General features: G+C 37.6%; 1 protein-coding gene across 13 annotated transcripts in view; it reads right to left on the bottom strand.

Annotated features, from left to right (window-relative positions):
• Nucleotides 1-1205: 1205 nt before the first annotated feature.
• The window catches only part of EBF1 (EBF transcription factor 1), a 280920-nt gene continuing 255783 nt past the window's right edge, over nt 1206-26342 (bottom strand). For 5 of the 13 annotated variants that reach the window (XM_050905145.1, XM_050905146.1, XM_050905149.1 and 2 more), the window contains 5 exons: nt 13365-13430; nt 12581-12758; nt 10835-11014; nt 7063-7257; nt 1206-1508 (listed from right to left, as the gene is read on the bottom strand). In XM_050905145.1, the coding sequence (XP_050761102.1) occupies nt 1477-1508; nt 7063-7257; nt 10835-11014; nt 12581-12758; nt 13365-13430 (651 nt within the window). In that variant the 3' untranslated portion in view covers nt 1206-1476. Of the gene's footprint in view, nt 1509-6628; nt 6697-7062; nt 7258-10834; nt 11015-12580; nt 12759-13364; nt 13431-26342 lie in introns of those variants that run through there. The other 8 variants (XM_050905143.1, XM_050905144.1, XM_050905147.1 and 5 more) reach the window with 4 other exon arrangements.

Below are 26342 nucleotides of genomic sequence, written 5' to 3'. Positions count from 1 at the left end.
AAGACATTAAAATGTATAAATAGAACAACAACTTTGGCAAAAAATCACAAAAAATCTACAGTATTTATAACTACATACAAAACACAACAGCAAAGAAAAAATATCAGGTAATGCATCTTCAGAGCTTTGCTGCCTCTTTGACTAATAGTTTTTAAGAACACTTCCCAGATAATGATAGCAAAATTTTTTGTAAAACAGAAGCTATGGTCTTGATTTGAAACCTTCCTAACAGCCCCACCCCCCACCCCCCAAACTCATGTTTCCATTTACTATTCAAAAGCAGTTACCTGTTGCTTAATATATTATGATACAAACTGAGAGGGTCGACTGATACAGGAACAATCCTAGCGGGAGGCTGACGAAAACGTGTGCTTTTAGATTGTGAGGATGCAGAACCGCAGACAAGCCTGTTCTCGTTCTGTCCCATAAAAACAAATAGGTCAAGGGGAGAGGGGCTACGCTGAAAACACCCCACGCGTGATGGCCGCATAGCCATGTCATTAGACGGCTACGCAAAATCCAAATGGCATTTTATGTGCAGCTCGGGTGACACTAAATTTCAAGAAGGCCACTCACTTGGAAGGAGTCCGATATATAAGCTAAAGAGAGAGCCGCGCTCATCTAATTCTGCAGTTTTAGCATTATATCTAGAGGCACTGGCTTTTCAGTTCAAGAGGAAATGTGTTTGTTATTTGCATCCTTACCTTCCCTTTCACCCACTTTTCTTCTTGCATCATATACACAATTCTTTAGCCTGATATTAAAGACAGAGGTTACTAATCCCACCTCTCATCCTGCCCTCGTCATCCAAAAATATCAGCTTTCTAGGGAGTGATATCTATTTAATTAGAACATTAAAAATGCATCATATTAGCAAGTCACCACAGGATAAGCAACCTATATGAGCCGACCCTTAATTAAATGGCCATAATTCTTCTACGAGAAACTAACTGGCACTTCTATTCTGTCCCATACAGACTTGTATGTAAATGACACCACTTCATTTTTCTTTACACAGCTTTAGAAAAAAAATATCATAAATTAAAAATGTGAAGTTCCATCTCTAGTGTCCCTTGTGTAATTGTATGATTTATAAAAGACAAATGGTGTTGAGTTAAATCAAGCCTTAAAAAAAACACAAAAACCAGAAGGAAATAAAAGCAAGCCCCCACCCCCGCAAAAAAAAAAAAAAAAAAAGTGGATTTTTTATCAACATACAATAAATATATCTCCCAGGTATTTGGGATGGACAACTTGAATCAACACCTTGCAATTGTAGATTGTTAATTTCAGTATTTGCAAGGATGATGATTTTTGTTTTGTTTAAAAATCCGCAGTTATTGTAAGATTCTTCTTTATTTCTTTTTTTATTTTTAAAAAGGCCTGAGTAAAAAGTTCCACTCTGGGACTTGTATCAGATTCTCTCTGAAGCAGAATTCAACCTCTTCATTAATAAAATTCTTCAAGGCAATTCTTTCACATGGGGGGAACGATCATGCCAGATATAGCTGTCAGAAGGAAGGGGGTGCGGGGAGAGAGAGAGAGAGAGAAAGGGGGAAAAAGTTACTTTTGTGCATTATCAAGCAACTTTTAAAATCCTCAGAGCTTTTAAACATTTACTAGCAATGTAGTCAGCTGTACTGTGAATTAAATTTATATAGAAGTATCACCCAGTAGAGACAACTATGTACACAGAAATCATGGGAAGCCTCATGCTGGTTGGCAAGTGGTTTAAATTGCAAGTGACTCTGCTGAAATTAGTGATTTTCTTGCAGAAAAAATGCACTTGCCCTGATATCAGAATCAGACCCCAACTTAATTTTCTGATTTTAGTTTCAAAATCTCAAAATGCTCAGGAGGCTTAAACCTGACCCAGCCATTGCCACTCATTATATTACTCTTTTAAAAGCAAAGCAGATGCTTGCTCCACATACGAGAAAATGGCTGGAGTTCCATAGGCCACTAATATTACAGACCTGGTAAGGTGTTTGTTGCATTAGGCACACTAACAGGGGTTCATTCTCCTATGCTAGTTTTCTCTTACAAGTTCAGGGTATGTATTTCCACGTGCTCAGAAAAGGACTTAAACTCTCAAATCCAATTTTCAAATTGAAATATATCCCGAACCGGTGGTTTAACAGATTGGCGTCTCACGGTTTTATTACACTTGTAGCAGACATCACCAACTACATTGAGTGAGTCATATGTTAATGTTAATTTAGAATGTCTTCTCTTTTGTTGGCTAAGTTGAATCATCAGTATTTCTTTATTATGCTTCCTAACCTCATTTTCTACGAAACCACCACCTCTCTTAAAGAGGAGACATTCACTAAAAGTCAACAGGTACAGTCTTCCACCTAGCTTGACCTCCAGCTTGGTCTCCCTCTGTTTACCAGGGACTCTATGCAGGTCAGACATACCAAGTGTCCAAGTGATATACTATGAGCAAGCACGTCATTACAGGAGGTAGTCATGCAAGTTTGTGATGAAAACTGTAACAACAATGCATCTTTAAAATACCAGTTGTACGGTTATTTGCCAAAAGGTAGAAAATAGATTCGCCTTCAGGTTGGCGGCACTTCATGGGCACGTTATTTAAATGCTAGAACTGCCTGCCATCTCAGACATCTGGACATGTAATTTCTTAAGGAAGGACTCAACCCTGTGACTGGTGCTGATTCATTGTGCTTTAATTACTGCTGCAATTATTTGATAAGAACAGAGCCAAAGTAAAAGACTCACAGATTTGGGGTTGGAGGGGGAGAGGAGGGAAATGTTTTCTCCACAAACACCACCATATGCGCAAGAATTACAAGTCTAATCAGCAAGGGGAGAACAGCTCGAGTAAACTGCACTGATTAAATGAAATAAAACGAGAGGAGAAGGCGAGAATGCAAAACACATCCACATGTTTGCAACAGTCCATCCTCAGAGGTGACATGTTGCAACTATACAGCAGCATTTCAATTCTTGGAATTTATCATTCAGCAATGGTTTTATGTGGAATCACTGTACTGATTGTTTCCGCTCCACATAAGGGCTCTTCAAGGAGCTGAGAACAAGGATAAAAGGGATAGAGAGGTGAGTTAAGTTGCTTTAAGCCCTACAGGAAGACACTCAAGTGAGTAGCATAGGGGACACCACTGTGTCTTAGATGTTCCTTGCTGAGGTATTTCCTGCCATGGGCTTTTTTGGCTCCACCATGGAGATAATCTGAGGATGCATTTTCGTATTATCTCCATAGCTATGCTGTCTCCTTCATCTCAAATCATAGGATGAATTCGATATTGCCTTTTTTTTAGAATCCTTGCCGATTTAATCGACACTGGGTGAAACAACAGCAGCTTTGTTTAAAAAAATTCTCAAAGGGCTTTATTTCAGCAGTGTCTCAAATAACAAGTTCTGAATCCTCACAATTGGGCTGTCCCCTTGGTACATGTGACTGAAAATGAAGCAAACCCAAGCCAAGCAATGGTCTCACTGTTGTGGTTGCTCCCTACTCTGATCTTGGGATCCTTAACATGTGGGCAGGGTATGGACCCTGAACCATGGACCTCTATGGCGTCAATAAAATAGGTATTGACAGCGATGGATACAATCAGACTGCAGTTCTGCTGTGGCAGCCACCTGCAGCTAAGGGTGAGAGTGTAATTTTCCCTATCTGAATATATGAAAGACTCATGTGGGCATGGACCTGAGACACAGGTTTTGTCCCAGTTCTCCTTCTAGCTCATTGTATTACATCAAGCAATTTGATTTGTTTCTGTTTCTCACCTGAGGATAACAATTTTTATTCCTATTAGTAAAGCACTTGGAGATTCCTGGCTGACAGTTGTTTAGCAGAATATAGGGGTGGGACTGCAGTGCTTGGACATCAGTGCCGTATGTTACAGCGCAGAGAAAAGCAATACTGACAACAGTGCTCCCTCCTTTACTGCTCAGATAAGCAAGGAGTTGAGCAGACGGGAATGGGTAGAGTCTTCCTATATGTGATGAGTGCAACTGAGCAGAGTCAGATGGATAATTAATCCTCTGTGCATACTACTTCAACCTTTTTTGTCCTTTTCAGCCCTTTCTAAATTCTAAATTTAGTGAAACTTTAAAACAAGGTGTTGTTTTGCTTTAGAAAAATTACCTATACTTCAGAAAATGTCAAAATAGTATTCCAACAAAAAATTCTCAAGCCAAAAGATTCATCAGAACCAAATCAATTTCACCAAAAAGTGGTCAAGAATTGTCTCTCTCTTGGGACAGCACAGCTGTCTACCCTGGGTAAGAGCCCAAACAAAGGTGACATAATTGCAGCTCCTCCCTTCATGGCTTAGACATTTCTCTGTAGTTACATATCAGCCATGCACCTTTTGCCATCGGAAACAAACGGTACAGATGCAGATCTTAGCTCATTTTTTCAAAGCATTATTGCTTTTGAAGAGCTCTGAAATTCTGAATTAAATTACAAGGCAAATGGCAAATGATATCTTTTCTGCCTGAAAGCTTTGATATTTCCATTCTTTCCAAGTCTTCATTTATATCACTCTACTTTTATTCTGTAAGTGCTACATCTAGTCATGCAAATTCTCTCAGCTGTAGCATGTTATTGATCCTGAAAACAGAGATATCAGTGGGAAACAGTGTAGGTATGAGATCACACCACCTCCAAAAAGGGAGGGCAGAGAGTAGAACTCCCACCAACGGGCATTATTTCTTCTATCATATACTAATTTGTATTTGCTGCTAGCAAATTACAGAAATAATGTATTTTGAGTTTTACAAAATTGCATGGCAAAGAGAACAACAGATAAGCCTAGCTGTTGTTTTAGTGAGTTCTGCTGATATCTAAGCTACATAAGGAAAGCTTGATTGCTTTCTGATGTATCCAGAAGCCCAAGAGAGATAAGACAGCCTCCTTATACACGGTTGTTTGTTTAAGCAATAAGGCACAACAGGCAGTGCATTTCTAAGTGATTATTACAAGCCTCAGGTGGTGTCAGAAGGCATGGGACTAAAAGTTGTGTGTCTTTAACTCACCAAGAAGTTCAGTGATGACCTAGAAATGAACCATCTCTTGGTGTCTTATTCCTATTATGAAAACTGAATTGCTAAATAAAAATGAGGAGAAACACTCAGATCTGTGTGGTTTCTGGGCATTACAGATGTGGATGTGACATAATGAGGAGGCAATCAGCAAGCCCCAGTTGTGTCCGGTGCTCTCAGCTCATTCCATAATTGCTTTTCATAACCGAGTATGTGGAATCTGAGAATTCCATGTCTTGTGAAAGGAAAAACAGTGCCTGAAAAAGCTTTCTCCTGTTACTTGCTTTTCCTTTCCACCCACAACAGCATGTTGGGACAAGGTGAAGAGAAGAAAAAAACATTAACATGTTCAAAAGCTTCTAGCAGTCAACTCTTAGCTCCTTTTTTATTTTTTTAATTCGGAGGTGAAACATTTTTAGCTGTTGCCTTTGAAATTTGTAGCATGTTGGCAGTGCCAAATTTTTAAAACATGCAAAAATTAATCTCCTAAACACTACAGCTCATCTGAAAATTTTGTTGTTTTAATCCTGACACAGTCTGTATTCGTAACAAAGTCCTGATCAATAGTATTCAAGTTCTGCTTATACATTCCCAGTATTTTCACAATTTCTCTGTGTGTGTGTGTGTGTACATCTGCAAGGATTCCTCCTTCCAATTCACCAGTGTAAAATGCACTGAGGACAATGCTTTCCTTCAGTCACAATAGATTCCAGCTTTTATGAATGAATTCCTTCCACTCTGCCTGCATATAGATTTTTTTGGCTGTTAATGGTGCTATCAGCATTATGCCCGCAAGCCCGGCGTTTCTCTTTCCAGAGGCTGTAGAGTGACATGTGGAGTGTGTGGAAGTATCCTCCCCCCGCTCTGCACAGCCCCTTCTGAATATGGTTTTAAAAATGACGGATTTTATTCCCTGCTCGATACTCTTTGGATAATTTGCACAGGCACGTGGAAAGGAAAACAGACCTCAGGTCTGGGGGAAGCACAACACATACCGCAAAATCTTTCCCACCTCTGGCACAGTTGGAGGCAGCTGGCTGCATCTGCTTATGGAAAATCCTCGGTCTAAGCGAGCATGAAAATGTCTCTCTCAGCACACTAATGCGTAGTGAGGTAATTACACAGGAAGGTTTAGGCACAGTGTTGTAAAACAGGCTGAACCAAACAATGAAATGGGCAGTGCCGGTCTTTGCAGCATCCTCAGTTTGACAAGCTTTTGTCTGTCACTCCCTCGGCTTGCATCAACGTTTCAAAACGTATTTAGGTGCTAATGCTGGAATACTTTGTAATGAGAAGGGAAGGGATGCAGAAAAGGAGCAGCCCCTTGATACCAACAGTTGAAGAGGCTTTCAAAAAGGCCCTGTGCCATTTATGGAATTAATTGGCACAGAAGTACATTAATCAGTGGAAACTAATATTTGCCCTGGTATGAGTTAAACTGGAAAATGCTGCTGTTAGTTTTAATGTGTCTTCTATTTATGAAAGGCAAAGGTTTGTGCCAAGCTCTGTAACAGTCTATTTGCTCTCAGTAGGATTTCTGCACAAGTGTACTATGACAAAGGAAAAAAAGGAAGGGAAGATTGAGTGACGTACTTCAGGAGAAGGCCAGCCCCTGGAGAGACCCTGCAGTGGAGTACTTGCTAGAGTCCACAAAAGACTGGTCTGATAAAGGACGACAACAGGGAATAAGAGAGGAAAGAAAGAAAAAGGATGGTATTAGTAAGCTGAAATATTACTCGTTTTTATCATAACAGTAGGTCTGTGCTTTAAAAGACATAGCCTCTCAATTCAGCAGTATTAGTCGAGTTAGAGATAGGGTGGTTGCCAAACACCTGCATGGTACTAGGGGGGCTGGTGGTGGAGTCCAGTTACTCTTTACAGGAGGAAACTTTAGGACAGAGACCACCAGGGATCCCCCATTGTCTTCTATCCCCTTTGACAACTCAGTGTCGCTTAGAGCCTCGCAAGGCACCGGGAACTCACGGTTTTGAGAGCAGCCATCTATGCTCCAGACTTGGTTTCACCTACCTTGCAGGCTATTGCCATTGGTGCTGGTGCAGGTGGGAGGAGGAGAGGTTTGCGGTCTCACGACAGGTGCAAAAGCACTCTTCTGTTTCACTGCTGAGACCATGTTGGCTGGTGAGAAGGAGAAAATCCCAGAGGAACTGCTACAGTTTGAGGGGAGGCTAGTGGAGGAGGCCATTGTCGGACTTGATGGCACAACTAGAGGAAAAAAAGACCCCCCCAAAGGCATTCCTTAGTATTAGATAATCAGCAGGCTGCAGAAACAAGAGAATTCCGCATCTTGGATGCACTGGGTCTAATTTCAAATGGCCAAGGCCTTTACTGAAGTTAGACTTCTGGTTGTTCACAAAGTGTGATCAATCACCACAGGAAACCCACTTGTTCTGTTTTGTTGTTTTGCAGGTGCGCAGGAGCAGTAATTCTAGGAGCTCTTAAACACTCCCTTAATTCTTTGTCACTGCAGCTCTTTATTCTTACAACAACCCTGTCCTGCCATCCTGTTTCAAACTTTTCTAGCGATTGGCATTAGCTACTGCCCTGGTCTGAATTTGTAATGCTTTTGTGTAGGTGGATAAGAGGGAATCCAGACTGTGTAGGTAACTCAGGGGTTACAAAACTGATGGGCAAGGAGAGTGGTTCAAGTACAAATCTGAATCTGGAATTTTTAACTTGGAAAGGTTTGAGTTTTTAACTGGCCTCCAAAACCAGCATTTTAAGCCGTGCTTTCCTTGTAGCAAGATAGCTCCAGAAAGACCTAACGGGGTTTGAAGCAAACTTGCAGAATGTAGAGAGGTCTTAGTGGTGACCCAGTCAACCACCTTGTCAAAAGTCAGCAAAAATGGTTGGGTTTCTTTCCTCTCTCAAATCCTGCAAGAACTGGGATTTAAAAGGAGTTATTCCAAAAGCTGTGAATGTATATATATATACACACACACATATATATACATGGAGGCTGTCCAGCATGAAGCAACCAGTGAGATGGCCGCTCTGACAGTTTTTTACTCCTTTGGTCTCGTGGCACTAGTGTTTTCAGTGTCTGTTGCACAAAAAAAGTGTGGATAACTGACAGAAATCATGTTTTTCTTTTATCTCCCAATGGGAGAAACCACTAAACCTTTCTCACAATGGCCACAGACGCTTTCCGTGTTATAACTACTAGTACCAAGCCAGTCTCCAGCTTCCCTGTATCCATCAGCTTTGGGAAAGTTTCTGCTGTGGGGACTTCCCAGGAATTCTCAGTGACATGGAAAACAGTCATATTTCTCATGTGACCACTTTATTATGCACAGGAAGGGAGTGGCATTTCATATCTCACCCGAGATGGAGAATTTTGAAAATGAAAGTCTGTTTTATGATGGTCAAGACAAATAATTCTCCCAGAGGATCTATGACCACCATCTGAATACAGTCAATACAACATTCTCATTCAGAGCCATCGACTGGAATCTCAGCTGGAATAGCTAAGCAACGAAGCCATTCTGGTATACATTAAATGAAGATCTGGCTTTAACTACAAGACTGAATAAAATGAGAGTCTTCAGTTTTTCTAAATAAGCATAGTATAAATTTTACTATATAGTGGGATAAATATCTTTGGCTCATGTATTTATCATTGAGGTTTTAAGTGAATGTGTTTTCATGAAAATAAAGCCAACTACTTTTATATTCAGACAGCATTGCCAGTTTCCCCTCTTATCCAACAAAAAAAAAAAAAGGAAAGGACCAATAGTAAGATGCCATACTTTCATTCTTTGTCCTGTTTAGACACTGCATATTATAGAGTAAAATTCCTATCATCTGGGCTTTGAATTATTATTTTATTTGCATTTATGTAGATAAAAATCACCCTATTTAAGTTCTTATTTGAGAATCTGATATCATATTTGTTAACACTGAGGAAATCAATTAATGGAAATTAAATGTTCAAAGTTTCACAGTCTGACAGATACAATCTTAGTCTGAAGTCACTCTATGTCTGGAAGTACTTGCTAAGGGAGAGCAATCAAAGCACCTAAATTGAATTGCTACTATACAGCAATTAGTTTATTGATTTAATTAAGAATGCCACCTTTTAATTTTCAGGTCATGATTGAAGCATTTTCTGATTCAATGGATTAGGCATTAGCAGAATGACAGATCTACCAAGAAAACCTCCCAAAATATAACTAGAATAGAGAACCAGGGCTGGGAAGTGCAGTGCTATTCTAAAGAGGACTTCGTTCATAAGTATGAAATAATAACACTGCTAGAGTATTTTAAATGCATTACTGGCATCTGCTTCCAAAAAGAGATGTCTCATCAATCATGTTATGTTATGAATTCAGAGTGTGCAGATTCTATGACAGTAAATTCAACTGAATAAGTAAGCTACTTTGTAACATTACATATTACATTATTATTAGAGTACAAAAATAATAACTGGTTAGCAATTCCCAGGTTATAAGTACTAGTTATGTGGGTAAATATTTTCTTCTAAATTCGCAGCAGCTAAGAAGCCTTGGAGGTAATTTTTTAAATGAGAGTTACTATCCCCTTTTTAATTCTGAACTCTAGCAATGCAATTCAAAATAATTCATTACTGCTCTTACACCACCAAACTTAAGATTTGCTGCGTAAATCTTGGTACATTCAGCAGTCTGTTTGTTCTGTCCATGCTAGGGTCTCAGTCTATAAACCTATTTATATGACAAGATCTTCTGGCCTGATTCTGCTAGCAGCTTTCTACAGATGTCAGTGGAATCCTTTATGCCACATGAGTAATGTCAGAGGAATTGGGCAGGTCCTATTCATTTATTTTTCTCATGTGAATAGGGACTACTGAGCTGTGTGAGCGGCTGCAGAAGACGTTCATAGGCCTTTACCAATAGAAACGTATTTATATTTAAACAGGTTACTAAACCTTTAATATCAAAATGCAGAAAGTTAGTCCTACACATAATTATTTCCATAACTGGGACTGTAGACCATAAGCTCTTTATGCCATGAAATATATGATTTGTATGATTTACATCTTTGTGGTGGTCACCGTACAGACACCAGAACACAAACTCTAAGAGCCATTGTCACATTTTACTGAGTAATACTAAGCTCTCACTGAAGTCAATGTAATACCTACTTACAAAGCAAATGGAGTATAAGCAATCAAGATTAGGCCCAATAGTAATACATAATTTCTATAAAGGTTATGAACATATTATTTGCTGAGAGGTCTCGGAAACATCATCATGCAGCTTATGGAAATGTCAGTCTTATTACAGTAAACTTTTCTGCCCTTCATATCTTACAGCTGGAAAAAACTATTTTTCCTGCAGCAAATATCCTTAGCTTCCTTTCATACCCACTGCAACAAAAAGTTGTGTACTGACAACTGACTTTTGATGCACTCCAACGGACATTAAGTCACTTATGCCATCCCTGCTTTCTAGCAATGTTGAGGACAGCATTTCTTATTTACAGAGTATAAGGTAAGTTATGAAACTATCAGCCCACATCATGAGAGATGTTATTCTTTTTAAACTCTTATGAGACTCCCAAATAATAATAATAATAATAATAATAATAATAATAATAATAATAATAAAAAACAGAGAAGAGCATTGCTGGCAACACTAATGTCTTCGAAGTGCTTCAAAGGTCAGTGTCTTAGAGAGGAGAGAAAGGACCAAGCTCTGTTTCAAGTGCTCAAAATAGAAACTAAATATTGAGTATCACAGAAAAGTCACCATCTCCTTCTAATGAAAATGTGCAAAATACAGAAAAGCTGTATAATACTCACTGGCATAGGGAGAATTGGCAGCAGATCCATTCAGGAAGGTTGGAGAACCGCCTAAATTTGACATTCCAGCATTCCCATAGCCATTCATGCTTGTTGTGACAGAGTTGTAATTTGTCTGCTGAGGGGTGGTGCTTGGCACATAGCCATGAGGTGACACGCTGCTTGAGTTGCGAGTGAAACCTTTCGTGGGGAGGGAATACATTTAGAAATTGGTATTAGCCCGAGAACAGTTTCTTACACAAAGAGCTACAAGCAAGTAACTCTGGGCTACCAAGCCAGCAGCCTAGTGCAGCCATGGTGTGCATGGGGAGGGCCAGGACTGACCACCACTACCACCAGGTAACCCAAATGGTGAACCCTCACTGCCTAGGTCATTGCTGATGGGAGCACAAAGCGGGGGGAGGAAGGAGGCTACAGCCTTCACTGCTCCTCAGGCAACCCATGCCCTCAAGCAAAGATTACCATTGGGTATTATAGGAACACTCACTCTAAAAGAGCTGTTTGTAGGAAATGGAGTAAACACGACCTACATTTTCCAAGTAAGGGGTACATACTGACTTAAATGTATGTTAAAAGCATGTGATTTTTGTTAACTTTTTTCTGATGTCACTCTCATTTAACGCAGCTCAAATTAGATGCTCACTGCACACTTTAGAAAATGTAGGGTATATTTCTCAAAGTAGTGGGATACCCTTAGTCTTTTTGCCCTGGTCTGATCATTATGTTGGTAGAAAATGACTATCAAATTTGGCACCAAGTTAAAATTTGAATCTCTACCTAATTCTGGAAATGACGTTTGGGGAAATTCATATCCAAATATCCAAAACGGAAGATTTGTTTCTAGAAGCACAGAAATACAAAACACATCTTCACTCCTAGAAGAAAAAATGCCAACTTTTCTTCCTACCACACAGTACATCCATAAAATATTTTAATCTAAAAATAATTCCTGTTTTAGTGTAATGCAAAATAATTCTGTCTGCCCTTCTAGAAAATAGCCTCATTCTAATACTTTCTCATTGAAGTGGATTTTTAAGTTGGATAATAAATAGAGCTGAGCAAAGGAGAGGGGAAAATGCAAAGGGTTTTTACAAAAATGTTCTTCACATTTTTTTTTAATTTTTAACTGTAGGAATTAAAACAATATTGGTTTTATACAAAGTGAAAAACACCTAATTTAAAAAATTAGAGAAGTTCTGAAAATGTCTTTATAAATATTTCTATTTTTTGCTAGTTTCAAAATTTAGAAAAGTCTCAAACTCGGAAAAAAATCAGTGCCACTATTATGTCTCTTACAAAACCAAACCAAACCAAACCGACAAATATTCAGGGGATACTTTTGTGTTATAAAGAAATGCTACATAGGGCGCAGACTGAGAGATCATCCATGCTCAGGAAACTATATAAGCAAGTACTTAACATTAAGTACATGCTCAAGTTGATAGAAATCCTTTTAAAATTAGTGGGATTTAAACACAAATACAAGTGTTATTCTGAGCAGAATGAAAAGCTATTTAGATATATGCAGAAGTGCTTTTCCTGAGTTGGGGCAAAAGTCACCAAAGCAAGCCCCATCTCATGACAGTATTGTGTCATTCAAAGGTTGTGCATGCATGTGGGATGGTGTCTGTCTAGACGTGCTCCTAGCCTTCAGTTTTGAACCATCACTCTTTCACTGCTCTGCACGTTTCCCTGACTTTTATCAGAAAAGGTTCATAGAGAGAGGAAGACGAGTCTTCTCCTGACCCTGATTGGTGGCTTGTGAGGCTTCGGAAACATTGACAGCTAGTTGACCACTAAAGGAATTCACTCCCATCATTCCTGCATGGACTGACGTGTTAGCAAGGGCGGGGAGCTGGTTATGATTGCGGGGGACACTGTAGAGCGCTTCTGCGATGTCTGCTGCTCTTTTCAGGATTATTTCCTAGAGGATAAGAAGGGAAAAAAAGAATAAAAGAGTTACCAATGCAACTCTGACAAACCTTTTCTTACACAGTAAAATGAAACATTTCCCTGTCCAAAGGCAAAAAACTAGATGCTTTTCTTTCTGAACCAGTTGGCTGACCGACTGATAGCTAATGCCTATAAGATCTGCTGCCTTTGTGATAAATCCTGACATCTGTGGTAAAAGAGTCGGAAGTTTCACTCCCAGCGGCCACGCTTCTGTGTAACGAGACCAACTGGCATAATGGGGCTGGAGCCTAGGCTTACTCCACCTTAAAGCTATCTTCAGGGTAAGATTGAAAAATCACTGGTGGCAAGACATAATGCATATCATTGCCCATATTATATAGTATCTGGTGAAAGTGGGCAAATGCCTCCAGGGTTAATAACACATTGCTTGTACAAGCACTGAATTCACACCCTTTAAAAAAGAAAACAAGCAAACTGAACCCCACTCCAGATACAACATTGCCCTCTATATTTATTCTTGTCTCACATTGTAGTATCATATACCTTTAGCCCCTGATCTATCTATACATCTAAGAAATAGCCATGTTTTAGAATTGCTGAAGTAGAATGCATTTACCTGGTTATTATGTGGCATACCATAGAGTGCTTCTACTAAATCAGCAGCCCTCTTAAGTATTACTTCCTGTCAATATAAAAACAGATGCATTCTTCTGAGTTCAATAAAGTCCTTGTGGGGGAAAACAAATATTAGAATCTTTTATACTCTTCTATTAGCTGCACCGTGTTTTGTGGGGGTTTTTTTCCTCCCACCAGGTACACCTTAATTGTAACAACTCTCAGCAACCACTGAATGGTGTTAAATCACTAGTTCATCCTATTCACACACACGCTTAATCAAGTCAAAAGGTGAGAATCATTGGTGCTGCAAAACAAAATACATCACTCAATTGTCTCTACCATCTGTACTATAAACCACTCATCGGTTTATTGCAGAATACAATCCTGAGGTCATTTACTAGATTACTGCAATCAATGTCATTCAGAGCATGTTATGAAACCCTTCAATGTGTTTATTTTATTCTTAATTGCATGCTGCAGGAATTGTGACCTTACCCAGCAGGCCACATTCAAAAGATATCCAATCAGTCCTATGCTACTGGTAATGTAACCTTTCAACTTCTTTGGTTTGTATCCTGATATGATGGGTCAGGGTAGGATCCATGTACGTAAAATGATGCACAAGAGGAAAACACAAACAGTGTGAGAGAATGGCCCAGTATAGTGCAGTGTTTCCTGGAAAAATTCCCCCCATGGACAGCAGAATTTAAAACAGTCTGGGATTTATTTCTCCATTTTGGGTAATTTTTTTTTCCTCCATTTTCCTATTTGTTCCTTTTCACTTAATATTTCTTAGAGTATTTTAAACTGGCATTCAAGTAATAATAGCATTTCCTGTGTTCTTACATTTTACAGTGTGGAAAAATCTCTATGAACAATCCTGATGATAGAAAATGTAAAAACGCATTGCAGCACTAACCCAGAAGAAATTTTTTTTCTTATTCTTTCAAAGCATCTAGCAGATTCCCAATTGCCTGATCAAAACCAGTTGAGACTGTCCTTTGAGTAAAACAATATATTTTTGTAATTCCCAGCCCCTAAGTATTGCTCTAATATACTAACATGATGCTATTCACCACGGTATATTTCTGCAGGTAGCTTACAAAAATAGTACCAGTTCTAAGGATTTTACAGTTTTCTACAAAGTTAAACTTTTAAACTTAAAATATTTTACACAATAGCCATATTTTATACCAAAAAGAAACAGTAATGCTCAATTTTCATATACTGTAGACTCTGATCAGAAAATAGAGATATAATTGCATTCATTTTGCTGTCACCATAACCTCTTCAAAAATCCTTGAACAACTCTTCAAATGACAAGCTTTTAGATGCATATTAGCATTTTTTTCAATTTTAAATTCTCTATAATATAAGATAAAATAGTTGTCATACTGCAGTAACTACTTATGACATATATAATGTCCTAAATTTAAAAATGAGATGGAGGATTTTTGTACTCCCAGTAAACATTTAGGCTTGCCTTCTGCTGCACACACCCCTCTCTCAGAACACACATTTAAATTATTTTCCACATAAGAAGTGAGATGTAATACATAATTGATGGATTTTTAAATCTCTACATTTCAAACAGATTCTGAGGACTTAAGTTCCTACAGCCTTTTTCTGTCTTGGTTTGTTTGTTTGTTTGTTTGTTTTTCTTTCTGTTGTGGTTGTTGTTTTGGGTTTTTTTTGTGTAGCTTGACCACAACAGTTAGCAGTATAATCATGGACAGACAGACTACAAACAACATCCAGGTACAATCAATCCTTGTTGCTTTACCAGAATCATCAGAACACTGAGTTGCCCTTTTTGCCTCATACTGAAGATACAAACTAGAGAAGAACAGAGATGTTACTGAAAAATGTTATCTTTTTCAATCCATGATTTTAGGTGGAAAATTACTGCACAGGTGTTTGACTTTGCAAACTAGGATTTATTTCACTTCAGTAGAAATTGTTTGCACTATATATTTCACTGATGGAAAATTAGAATGTGATACAGAGCCCACAAACTGCTTTGGAATATTGTTAACCTAAGCTGTCATTATGCCAAATTACTAAAAAAAAAAGGAAAGTTTAAATAGTCATTTCTGCTCTACCTGACTAATCATAGTTATTTATGTAATGTTGAGCTAAAAACCTTAGAATGCATCTAAAAAGAGATTGAAGACCATGTTAAAAATTGAGGTAATTACATGGAATCTTACAGCCACTGTACCTAATATCAAATATATTCCAGTTCTTAAACATTGGAAGTTCTTTGATGCCATATCATATTGCATGCAAATAAAACTAATTGTCATGATGGTTTATTGAAATATACTTGACAAGTAGCATTCAATTTTCCCAGCTAGTCAATGGTTATATTTTTTTCAACATTTTCAGAGTCTGTAAATTTGAGTTTCATACTTTCTCTAACAATATTTTAACACAATAAAAGCATTTCTTGTTTATGACATTTTCAGATCATACAAAGTAGGTGTTACACAAAAACTCCTGTGTCAAATAGTAGTATCTTCTATTTCAGAGCTGACGGTAGTTCTTATAGACACAAACTAGCTTTAAAAATGCACAATAAAATGCTACTGCAGACATGCTCAAGATATTAACTTCTTGTTTTCTGAATGCATCTTAAACCCTTTGCAGCTCCGCTTAAATTACCATAGAAGCTACTGTTACGGCTCCACATACAAAGGAGCCCCAAAAGTCCTCTATAAGTTAGAGCAACAGACCTTGCAAGGTGCTTGGATTGCGGTGACCAGAAAATTGTTCTCACCTCCATGTCATTACGCTCACAGTGAAGCAGCCCCCGAGCATGTTTGTGTTCGGGATCTAATATATTGCCTTTCAATCAGAGCTGAGAGCCACTGAACACATAGACAGAACATGACGAGCAGGTCAGGAAAGCAATAAAGATTTTACAGAGCTGTCCAAGGTGCTAAATTTACTCAATAATGGGTTTGGCACCATAGTGTTAACCTCTCATTTACTACCAGTTTGAGGGACTAAATTGAAGTAGCTGACTTCATTTACCTTGAAATGTATATTTTATGACATTATGTAAGTAGATTGAAAGGGCACTGCAGTTTTAACAATTTAAAGGCTAGAGCATGTTTAAGATGAAGCTCGAATATTTATTGTATATTGCACTTAAACTATATTGTATATTAAAATGCATTGATTAAATTTGTAAAAGGTATTATAAAAAAGGACAGCTAATATAAAAGATCTATGTCTTTTAAAATCCAATTGATACTGCATGTTACCACCGCAATGGTGATAGATAAACAGACAGATAGGTGGACAGAGCAGCAGACAGACATATCAAAAAGTGAGTGAAACTCACATTCTATAAAAAGAAATCTCTGCATAAGCTCAAAGGTCTCTTATTCCAGATATTCTTTTGTTCACAGAAATTTTTCTTTGCCTTCATCACAGAAGCCTAGATTTTCATAGCAGTAAGTGGGCATCATGTAAGGTCCTTCCAATTGAATATGCAAGTGGAAATATTTCCTGAGAGAGACAGAGTTTGACTAAAGCTAATATCTAATTTATGGGGACATTTGTCAAGAAAGATTCACTCTTCTATTAATGCTAAAACTCTGACAGCTTTTGGTTTAGAATAAAGGACTTTGCAGCATTTAGTTAGAGCTAAAGTGAGGTTTTTCTTGTCTTGCATTTTATTTCACATGAGCATAATTTTATTTCTATAAAAATAACAATTGAGCAAATATTGAAAAGAGGGAAGATTACTTTAGTGACTAAATATGATGCATCAGAACTCTGCCCTCCATGCAGCTACACACCACAGATCCAGAGTCCATTTTTATTCCAAACTGAAGCTGATTTTCTACTGAGGGATTTTTACTTTTTTAATTTTTGAAACAGGAATGCAATTAAATATTTTAATCAAATTTTCCTCCTGAAAATACTAAGGACTGTTTACATAAGCAAAAGAGGACGCTATGTAGTGAAGTCTGCTGCAACTTTGCATATTCCAAAATTACTGTAGGAGAGATTACATAAATCATACCGGAATGACTGTGCTTTTGAAGCACAAAGACTGAAATTCAGATTGAATCCACTTCTGACAGAAGGTATCTTGAACCAACATTACATCAACTTTGCACATGTTGTTTGTGGCATGTATTCCCTTCAGAAGGAATTCATTAAGATCGTGAAACTTACATTTCAAGTTTTATCATGACAAAAACTTTTTGTGTCAAGTTTTATTATGATACATACATTTTGTGCCAGCTTTAAAAAAGATGGGATATTTCTTCTGTTGACATCTGCTTACTTTTTATTCAGCAACTAGTGAAAAAAATCCACTCTGTGTCCCAAAAGGGCTGTGAGTCTAGTCAGATAAAGGGTATCTAGAATTAAACTGAGTTATTTGGCTTAAGTAACTAAATTAGATAATGTTCAAGGTATTTGTTAAATCTAAATGAATTTTGTCAAGAAGCAGCTGACCACAATATATAATACTCATCAGCCACACATTGTATTATTGAGACCACCAAAGGATTTATGTACTTGTGGAGGGCGTGGGGGGGAAGCTGTTCTAGCATACTCTGAGGCATTTATCTTATGTGTTGTCTAGATATCATATCACCTTCTAATGCTCTTTAGCATTGTAATACAAGAGAGAGCTCATTCATCTTCTGAGAGGGTACTTAGGGATGATGATGTCATTCATACTTCCTTGACTCTTATGTCTGACCTCCTGGCTCTGCCTTCTAACTTCCTACTCTCATGGCTACTTGCAAGAAAAAAACCTCTTCTGCAGAGTCAAAATGCTGAACATCAGACTCCAGTTCCCTTCTTCACCTTGGAAAGGTCACATTCTGAAATTTCAAGTCAAAATTACAATAATTTGTGCTCAAACTTTTCATTTGTTTTTCAATGGGTGAAACTATAAATGTGCTCGTTAAGGGTATGTGTTAGAACTAAGTTTTAAATTTATACTTAAAATCTGTGTATGCATTATATTTTAAAAGATAAAGATAAAATTACGAACACCTCTTTCAAGTGTAAAGGCAAAACCAACATTTTGGTAGAGAGCCATTTAGAAGAATGCCACAGATCTAAAATGCCAGCCGTCTAGCTTGGTATACAAGAGTTTCAGCCTGTCCAGAACCTCCCATCTCTCCACATCTACACTGAGCACTGCATTATTGTATCATTTTCAGTAATTATAGTTTTATAAAGACTCATAAAAGCCATTCAAAATGTAAAGATCCTCCATTTACTGTAAAACTGAGGGAACTATGCCAGCCTAATGGGAAGTATAAAATAACAGGGCCATTTCACTAAAAAGATATTTGTACTCACACAAAGATGAAAACTTCTCTAGCAAACAAACAACTGAGTTGTTTCCATATATTATAATTGAATTGTACTGAGGAAGTAAACACCATATAGATATTACAAAGACAGGAAGGCAAAATGAGACAGAAAGACAACATACTTCACTTGAGGGGTAAAAAAAAAGCTTCTGCTTACCGCTGCCTATAGGATGGAAGTGCACTGAATTCCTGTCACTGAATTTCAATGGCAATTTCCAGAAAATAAGTCTACAGTGGGAGCTAGAACCTTAGCTTTTCCAAGCCATTGTAGTCTCATCAGCCTCCACCCAAACTGAAAATCACAGCCTAAATCTACAGCACTAAAAACAGTCATGCATGACCTTACCACCTGCTCCACAATGAGCCAACCTTATAAATAAAATATAGAAAGTCTATACGAGGCAGCAGAAACAACAAACACTGAAGTGCAAATGCGAGCAGGCATCTAGCCATAAACATTGAGAATCAATGATTAAAACACCTCTTAACCACAAAGGTGATAAATGCATAGCACTAGGGAAAACACACCCTATTCAAACAGTCTCCATTGCAAATACTGCTGACAAAAGAAGGAACAATATTACGATGATCACCTGTACGTCTGTCCTTGCAAGTCTCCCATCTTACCCCTATTACCCTCCCGTTAATATGGTGTACTTAGATACTAAAAAAAGGTATCAGCCTCCTTTTTTAATCCACACCACTCATGCTGCTGGTCTTCATTTCCATAAATGATGGGCACATAACAATGGCAACAGAATTAGTAGCTAGCACAGATGTGTACTTCATCTAGATACACAGTAGCATGGAATAAAGTAGCACTAATATAGTTGCATTGGAATAACTCTTTGAATAAACTGACATTTGAGAGTCTGGATGCTCCCACCATATTACCATCAACTGAAGCATCTGGCAAGTAATTTGGACGGTTTTGTTGCTAAAAGCTCTGGAGTTTGCTGCTCACGTTAGGTCTCTAAGTCAAAGGGAGAAGAGTGGGTATGTGAGAGCAGATATGCAGAACTAAAATCACTCTGCCAGTGCTAAAATCACCTCTTTTAGGGACTTTATCCAACAGTGATTACATGACTCACATCTATGTCCCTCAGATAGCTGTAGAACTTTGATTCTCCTAAGTATGTTTACAGTATGTCTTGCCCCAGACCCCTAAGTTTACCAGAAAAAGGCATTTATAGCTACCTGCAGGAACCCTTCAGAGTCGTCAAATTTTAACTCATGAGGCCGATCTACCTTCCATGCACACAGCGCAGGGCTTGTAGATATTACTGCATTGTACTCTTATACCTATTCACATCCTACAGCACATCAACTGGTAGCTGGTAGATGTCAGTCATATTTGGGAGTCACTAACACTGTCATCAAGAAATCGACGCTATGGTAATTCTCTGGCATCTTCTACAGCATTTCCCACAGGTTATCTTGCAAGCTCACACTGTGCGGATCTAAGGACAGATCCCCTCAGTTTGAAACATAGCGAGATCATGAAAGGAAACACATTTTTCACGCTGTACAAAAGGTTGCAGTATTTATCGCAGCATGTAAAGACCAGTTCTTCTGCACATGCTTTTCCTTAGTTATGCAATCCCATCTTTCATACTATGATCAGTTTGTCAGATCCAGTGAATCATTAGAAGACAAAATAAATGAGATACAGGCTAGATCATGAATGGATAATTCCACATAAACTCAATTCAATGGCTAACAACAAATTCTTCACCAACTTGCTTTACAGAAATTCCTCCATCCCACCAGTTTACAGTGACTCATACTATTCCCATCTATCTAGACAACAAAAAGATTATTCCTGATTTATCCATGAGCATATGAACAAACAAATGATAACATTAGATTATTTTCTTCTGTCTGACCTCAAAGGTTTGCCACAATGACCTAAAAGCACATTTTGCACTCTAAATTTTCTGTATGTGCCAGAGCTACTTTCAGTCCCTGGGCAAAATATAGAGAGTCATGTACAAAGCAATCTCAGATAGGAACCTCAGGCATTTCTTTCTGAAAATTTACCCCAAAATATTTGTACCAGCATCTACAGTACTTTGAAGCAGATGTTCGTTATTGAGATTAATGAGCTTTTAGGTTTGGGGTGGTTTTTTTGGTTTTGCATATGTAAGATTTTCTGATAGTTCTTCCTCTGCCCTTCATAGTATTAACATTCCTAGTTCTTGAAAACAGCCGCAGATGAGAGTTGCAAGCAAAAAAAAAGAAAAAAAAAAGAGTTATTACTCAAAGTCTTCTCCTGACTATTTTATACCCATATATTTTTGTAAAATTGTCCAAGTCCCCTTATGGAAGAAGAAGAAGAATGTTTTGAATTATTTGAAGGGTCTGGACTTAAGTAAACTTAAGAAGAATTCGGAAAAATGAACAGAGACACTAAATTCTGAGACCATCGTTCAAAGATACTGCATAGGCTATTTTAGAAGCTTTATTCTGCAAATCATATTATTGTGCCCATTAGAAAAATTCCATGGAATACTGGGGATTAAAAAAAGATTAGATGCGGCTTGTGATTTGTTGTGTGGCACAATGTAGATATCCAATTATGTATTTGTAAGAGTGAAAAACATTTTACTTGTCAAATAGACAGGCTGATTTCTATTTTCTATCATTTGTATACACAAAGACTTTCCAAACACAGGTCAAGTTGTATCACTTTTAAATTGTTCTTCCATTAGGTCAAATCTAGAATGTATTGGGTGGCATAATTCACTTGACTGCATTTAAATCTATAGAGATATACAATTATGTTTGGTATTGCAATGCAAGAATGTCTGCTGAGTTAAATCAGCAGAGCTTTCTAGCAATTAAGTGTAAATTGTACATATGTGTTTTGTCCATTTAATTTTCAGAGTTAGTCTTTATTAATGCATTTACCCATATAAATATCTAAGTATGCCAAACTAGCTATTTTCTGTAAAAAACAAGTGTTCATCTATATGCAATTAAAGACCCACCCGCATTTTCTTTTAATGAAGGGGAAAAAACCCCAACAAACCAAAACAACAAAAAAAACCCCAGCATATCATTAAGATCTGTGAAACTGACACTTTTCTGGATTGTACGCTTCAGGTAGGAAGTGTTAGGAGTTAGAAACTGAGAGTTCAGGTTACTTTTAATAGCAGGAGGAAAACTGAAAAATAAGATGCATTGAAATTCTGACCTACAATGATATTCCACTATGTTCTGTGGGGAGTGAGTGCATAAAAATGTTGAAATAGAGACTGGAATAATGTTGGTAGGTTTTAGTATTACAGTTAAAACACTGCTCAGTCATAACCCCTACAAATAACTACTTTCACTTACATTTTATCATCGGTATAATTAAAAGAAGTCTCTTGAAAGGGGCATTCTCATTACAACGAAGGACCGCTTCAGACTCAATTGAAATGAAAAGACAGACCATAGATTAGGTGTAGATACCAAGTGGTAATTTCTAGGGAAGCATAAAATGCCAAATGTGTAACAACTATATTTTATAACTATGTGTTCAAAGGACTTACAGTATTTTATTGTACAAAGAGGCTTTGGCTCAGAAAGACTACATCAATGAAGTGCCTCCTAGAATATAGTCTAAAAAATTTCCAACTTTCTTATCAGAAACAAAAGATATTTTGTTTCTGATACTATTATTTTTAATTTACAGCCTTAAAAATTCAGCTGAAATTATCCAAAGCAAGTATAAATGTTGACTAACCATGTATTTAAGAAATTAAATTTATCCAACATTTCACAGAGATAACACTATCTTTCTGTGTACACCTGCACAGTGTAAAAGCAGGCACACCATTTTACACAATCTAGGGCTCCTTTTTCAGTGGTGAGTGAAAAGATTACCAGTGTCACTACACCAACATATTTTATGGAAGTGCTTCAAAACTCACCACTGATTTTTCAAAATGCATCAATATTTCAGTAAGTTTTTTCATCATCAAAAACTCTTAGCTCTCATGCTAGTTTAAAACTGAAAAAATGAAAGAAAATTCAGAGTATCAAAATATTAGTATTATTTCCTTCCTATTTATTAAAAAATACTTTTACACATATTTTATTTGTCAGAAGCTCACATTTGGAAAAATTAAGCACCTCTATTCTGTAAAATGTTAGGACTTCAAGAGACAAGATGCTATGTCCAGATGAAATTATGAATATAGCATTATTAGTAAAGACGCTTAGGCCATCCTAAAGACAAAATTAACAGGGACAAATTCCAAACTTTCTGTGTCTTAGATCTCCCACAATATATGAACAAAAAAATGTGTTACATATACGTGGCACTGCTTTAAAAAATGCTTCTGTGTTTTGTTTTCATTCTCTCAGCAAGCATATCATTTGTCATCTGTAGTCACAAATATATTCCAAAACATTCTTTAAAATAAATCCAAAAGGTATATCCACGTTTATACATGTAGCATGAGATTGTATGCTATTGTACTTAGAGGACATTTCAGTCCAGTTGAGTTATATCAACATAAGTTACATGATTGACTTTTACAACAGAAAGAAAAGGTTGTACTCAAACAACTGTTATTGCCTCAATGGAAAAAAAATCAATGAAAGTAAAATGAACAAGAGATTTTGTCTGAGTTGCAGTTAATACTACTGAAGAGCTATGGATATTAAAAGGTCAACAAATAAATTAGTCCAAGTGTTATGAAATGAATGATTTGGCTTATAATTGTATTGAGTGCAAATTGTTCACTGCCTATTAGACCAGGTAATTTTTAACCATGGTGCCTCAATTACTGTTCCATAAGCAATAATACAGTTGTAAGAGCCACTGGTTCGATCGAGTGACCTATGAGATGCGCCAGGACAGCTGACTTTGCTATGATGGATCACTGAGCCTGATCTCCAAATGGTGCCAAACCTTCCCTTCCTGTGAGGAGATCTCATAAAAGAAACATTACTGCTTGATTCATTTTACCAAAATGTTTGAGTTTTCAAGTGTCAGCAGCTGAGTATAGATTGTGAAGCTCTGTATTTCTTAGAAGAATTACGACAACAAGCATCCTATTGCTTCCAGCACTCTCTGCTAAATGGCATCATGATGGTTAGGAGGATGCTTTTTCTGCTACTCAATTGGACTGTGTTGTGAGAAATACACGGCAATCATATTTTACATCACCACGTAAACCACTGCATAACACCTAAAACTAGGCTAGAAATGGGAACTGTAGGTGAGATTATAGACATTACTTCACACTTCTGCAATGCCCTGCATTCAAAGATCTCAAAGCACCTCTTTAATGGGAACAAATTAAACTTCACGACATACTTTCTAGGAAAATATTCTCTCTCCCCCATCTTCATCAGAGACAGCCTTAAAACGTAGCTGTTTGGCTGAAGTCACAATGGTCTATGGTTACAACCAAGGCAAGTTTTGTAGGGTGAGGTAATATCTTTTATTAGACCCACTGATACAGGCAAGAAAAGGTACAGTCAGCACGCAGGAAGTGAGGTTTGGGCGCCCAAAAGCTTGTCTGTTTTTTTCCAGTTATATCAGTTAGTCTAATATACGATATTACCACTCCCTACAAATCCTGATAGCCTTAAACAGGGAAAAGAAATTAATCTGATATTGCTTTCATGCTATGAAGTAACATACATGGCGCTTCATGAGGAGGAAAGGCAGCAGCTGCGTTTCCCCATTGCTCCTAAGGGCATGGTGTTCCCTGTGAGCCAGGGCTTGAAATACGGCAATAAAGGTCTCACCACACTTCCCCCAGGACTGGGCCTTAAAGGACTGTAACTATGCAGTAACTACGCATATCTGCTCTCTGCCCACATATAAAATAAACTGAAGATGTAAATGCAAATCCTGAATTATCAAATAATCTGTGCAGAAGAAACCACAATAATAAAAGCCTAATTAGAATAGATTGTACCACGTACAACCAAATCCTGTTTATATTGTCACTCTGCTATATTTTTGATAAATCACTACATTCAAACAGTCTATTGGGAGGGTGATTTTCCATTTCATCTCTCCATTGAGCAAAAAAGTGCCACGTGACTGGAGTCTGAATTTCAATTTCACCAGCGTACAGTTGAACTGAATATTATTTGGCACAATACAGTGTACAACTGAGCCACTAAATGGCTGATTTACTAAATTATTATTAGATGAGCTCTTGCTGTTCCAAGTGAAAGTGCAGTCACTGTCTCTCTTCATGGTGTGTTCAAATTGTTCTGTGTTTAAATATTCAGCATGAGGCTAATGTGAACTGATGAACTGAGACTACAAACATTCACTTTCAATACAGACAGAGAGACGGAGATGCAACATATCATGTGGCCTGCGGAGGTGAAAATGATTTATATTTAAGGATGCTGCTGCCTAATTCCATTACTATAAGATATTCTTAATTAGCTTTGTGTTTGATTCAGGAGTTTGGAAACGCAGCTAAAAAACAGCTCCAAAACTGAACTAGCTGTGTGGCTATGGAGGCTTCAGAATCCCGGTGCAGTGGTACTTGAGCCTGGATCTCTGTCAATACAGTGCATGAGCTGCCACCACAGTTTCATACTTTACTACCTTTGTATCTGAGTTGCAACTTAAAAAGTATCACCTGCAATTCTGACCTCAGCATCAGAAATCCTAGGAAATGTAGAGGACTGACCATGTCGTGTAATTCTATGACTTTTTGACGTGGGGGGAGATGGGGAAAAAGGAAAATAATCTTTTTTTAAAAAGGCTAAAAAAAAAAAAGAAACAATTTCTTTACTGCCACCTGCTGGAGTTGACAATAACCCTTTGTCACACTAAAAGAACAAGCGTCTTCACTTAGAGGACAGTTACGGCAAGCATTTAAAATACTGTGATCTCAGACACTTACAGTAGATTAGAATTTTTTATTGGTGCTGTGTTGCCATAACAACATAAAGACAGCAGATGACTTAAGCTAAGCTTGCAAAGCAAAAGGCTGCTCATCTGGCAGTTAAAATGAATACAGTTCACTTCACAAGTTCCCCATATGGACCCTTAGTGTATGGTAATGAGGATACCATATGGTGGGAGAAAATGCACAGAGAACAATTGTGCTCTACTGGATGAGTGAAGTGAGCAGGAAGTTATGAGCCAACGCAGGAGAGAGATTTGTGCGTGTGCTCTCTAACTCAAGGGTTTCTTACAGAGGGGGGTTCTCTCTCTTCTTAATCTTCTTCTTAATATATACATGCATAGAAATAACAGAGAAACATATTGTACATTTTGCAACATCATTCATCATAAACTGTCAGCTGTGTTTGTAAATCAGCTTGGTAAGATCTTATAAATTTGTAATTCTTAAAAGGTAAAAGTGCTAAGTTTTTAGACAAAGTGCAGGAAAATTTAAGCACTTCTGACAAGTAGAAACATTAGTGGTAATCATTTTAAAAATGCTTGCATCTTTCTGCCTGCATGTTTAGCTGTAAATAATGCCGCAATGAATAAAAGCTTTAAAAAGGGGAGAGGAGGATGAAATGGAATAAATATTTTTTATTTTATTTCCAAAAGGATAAAAAGTAATAGTTGATCAGAACCATATGCATGCAAGATTCTGGTGTAAATGTACATATGCTATACAGTACGCTGTACTAACCAGATCCTA

Source organism: Gymnogyps californianus, chromosome 14 (genome assembly GCF_018139145.2).
Source record: "Gymnogyps californianus isolate 813 chromosome 14, ASM1813914v2, whole genome shotgun sequence".
NCBI classification, from domain to species: domain Eukaryota; kingdom Metazoa; phylum Chordata; class Aves; order Accipitriformes; family Cathartidae; genus Gymnogyps; species Gymnogyps californianus.
The sequence above is the reverse complement of the archived record's forward strand: the minus strand, read 5'-3'. Positions and strand labels throughout refer to the sequence as shown.